Source organism: Morone saxatilis, unplaced genomic scaffold (genome assembly GCF_004916995.1).
Source record: "Morone saxatilis isolate NCDOM2014 unplaced genomic scaffold, NCSU_SB_2.0 Contig18, whole genome shotgun sequence".
NCBI lineage: Eukaryota > Metazoa > Chordata > Actinopteri > Moronidae > Morone > Morone saxatilis.
In genome coordinates, this window is record NW_023339740.1 from 29,414,865 (window position 1) to 29,417,291 (window position 2,427).

Here is a 2,427-nt window from a genome sequence, read left to right on the forward strand (position 1 = left end):
CTGCGCAGCCTCACAGCAGTTCCTGAACAACAATCCTCCATGATGGGCACCAAAGGGAGCAGCAGCCATCACACACACAGTTATCAGGTCCTCCTCTTATCGATTCCTCTCACAGAGGTATTTACGCTGAGAAGAGAAATACAGTTATTGTCGACAGGGCAGTGGGTGTATTTATCTCCTCCAACCGGCCCACGGTTGTCTTTAACCGCCTTGACCCGGGAGAGCAGCGGCGACACAGAGCGAGCTAATGATCCTGGAGAGCTCCATCAGGGGCATTAACAGCATCAGTTTCTGGAATGTCTTGCTTTTGTTTTTTTATTTGTTTCTGTGATTTTTATGAGTTATGGGATAGAAGGTAAATTTGTCCCAAAGCAACACATATTATATCTGACAGCTGTATGCATTAATAAGAGAGCTGAAGCAGACATTTACAACTAACTCCATTGTAAATCATTTATTTTATAGAAAATGTTCTTGTTTCTAGGAAATTACTCCCTTTTTTTGTCTAAAAAGAAAAATAATCTTTTTTAAAGCATGTTCTGCATTAAGTGATCTGTTTTTTTAGTTTTGTTTGTCAACTTAAGTTTATTTAGTTTTTCATTGTTTAAATAAAAAATGATAAGAAAATAAGAATGTTTCTGGTTCCTTCATTTAAGTCACCTATTTTTATTATGCTGTATATATATATGTGTGTGTGTGTGTGTGTGTGTGTGTGTGTTTTCGTGCTGTGGGTACATGTTGGAACAGAATGTGTGCTGTCAGATGTCAGCCGTTATATATATGTCAGATATATGTATTTAAAGCTCTCCAGCTACAGTAATCCTCTCCTTCCTCTCAGTGAAGTGTGTCAGCCTCTTTGTTCTTGATCCGGGGGAGTGTGTGAACTATCTCAGCCCTCACACTGTAGATAACACAAGGCCGCTGATCGTATGTAATTGTGAAGGTTTAACACAAAAGCCAGATGGAGATAAAGAGAGAGCTCGAAGGAGAGAACCTGAAGGTCTGACGGACAGGTGTTTTTGTGTGGTGTGAAATTAAAGTCTCTCTTTCTTCGATGTTTAAGATTAAGTCTTTGAATCCCAGGATGATGCTTGCTCGTGCCTATGGGCTGTGTACAGAGCGCGAGCAACAGGACGCTGCCTGCAGTTCACTAAATGGCCACTAAACGGTATTCCCTGATGGCCTCTTTCAGCAGGATAATGCGCCACAAAGCAGAAATGGTTTGGGAATGGTTTGAGAAACACAACAAGGTGTTGACTTGTGGGGCCTCCATGGATTGGACTTGTTTATCCAGCACATTCCAATCCCAATCTGGAGGCCCCACCTCACAATTTACAGGATTTAAAGGATCTGCTGCTAACGTGTTGGTGCCAGATACCACAGCACACCTTTAGAGGTCTGGTGGAGCCTCGATGGGTCAGGGCTGCAAATAGGAGGACGTACACAATATTAGGCAGGTGGTCATAATGTTATGGCTGATCGGTGTACAGTAGAAGCTTTATTGATGGCAGATGCAGTTTCTGGGTCATGATGGTTATGAAATAAGAGAATGAAGCTATGATGCAACCTAGTTCCTGTTCTTCACTTCCTCCTCCTGCAGGCCGACGTCTCCCAGCTGATCCTGTCTGACCTGATCTGTTGGTGAATCAATGACTCTGACAGACAGGAAACAGTCTGAGCGAGTACAATGCTGACTCTCCTGCTGTGACGCCGCAGGGTTTCCCGCTCTCTCGGTCAACATGACTCATCAGACAGCAACTGTTCAGCGCAGTCACTGCGACCGTCTGTAGCTCAGCAGGTTTGTGGAGTTTCCTCGTCCACAAACAGTGATATCTGTGTTCATGTCATGTCATGAGTTTGTCAGATCTGATCATTAGCATTACCAAAACTACTTCATAAAGCTGCCTGTATATTCAGAAAAATGTCACATAAGAATGAAACAGCCAGATCAGGTTGGTTAAAAGGAGATCTATTCTCACTGTCTGTCATACACAAAATGTTACAATGTGGGATGTTTATATTAAATGAGGGGTAAAGAATAATGTAAATATCTAAAAAAAAGCTCAGAATTTAAACTGCTCTGAATGTTTACAACCTTTTTATCTACTTGAGACTGAGCACACTCTCTACTGTCTATAGGCCTAATTTTTGCCCAAAATAAACCGATTTTAATGTGATTTAATGTCAATAAACGGATCAAAAGGATGCTGAAAAAACTACATTATGATAGTATGATTTGAGTCTCAGTTCATACTTTGTCAGGTCTGTGCAAAAGACGACGAGCAAACAACTTTTAAATGGCTTATTTTGTGAATGGAGTTTGGTAGATTAGAGCTATGCTAACTCAGGAGTCAGGACGAACCCTTCTGTCCGTAGAAAGTGCTTTTTCTGTTGGGAAGAAAATTACACATTTTCTGCTTTTTCCTC

General features: G+C 41.5%; 1 protein-coding gene across 1 annotated transcript in view; it reads right to left on the minus strand.

Annotated features, from left to right (window-relative positions):
* Positions 1-1,567: 1,567 nt before the first annotated feature.
* LOC118328774 (E3 ubiquitin-protein ligase RNF123-like) overlaps positions 1,568-2,427 on the minus strand; it is an 8,339-nt gene continuing 7,479 nt past the window's right edge. The window contains exon 4 of the mRNA XM_035662673.1: positions 1,568-1,635. Coding sequence (XP_035518566.1) covers positions 1,568-1,635 — 68 coding nt within the window. The remainder of the gene's footprint in view (positions 1,636-2,427) is intronic.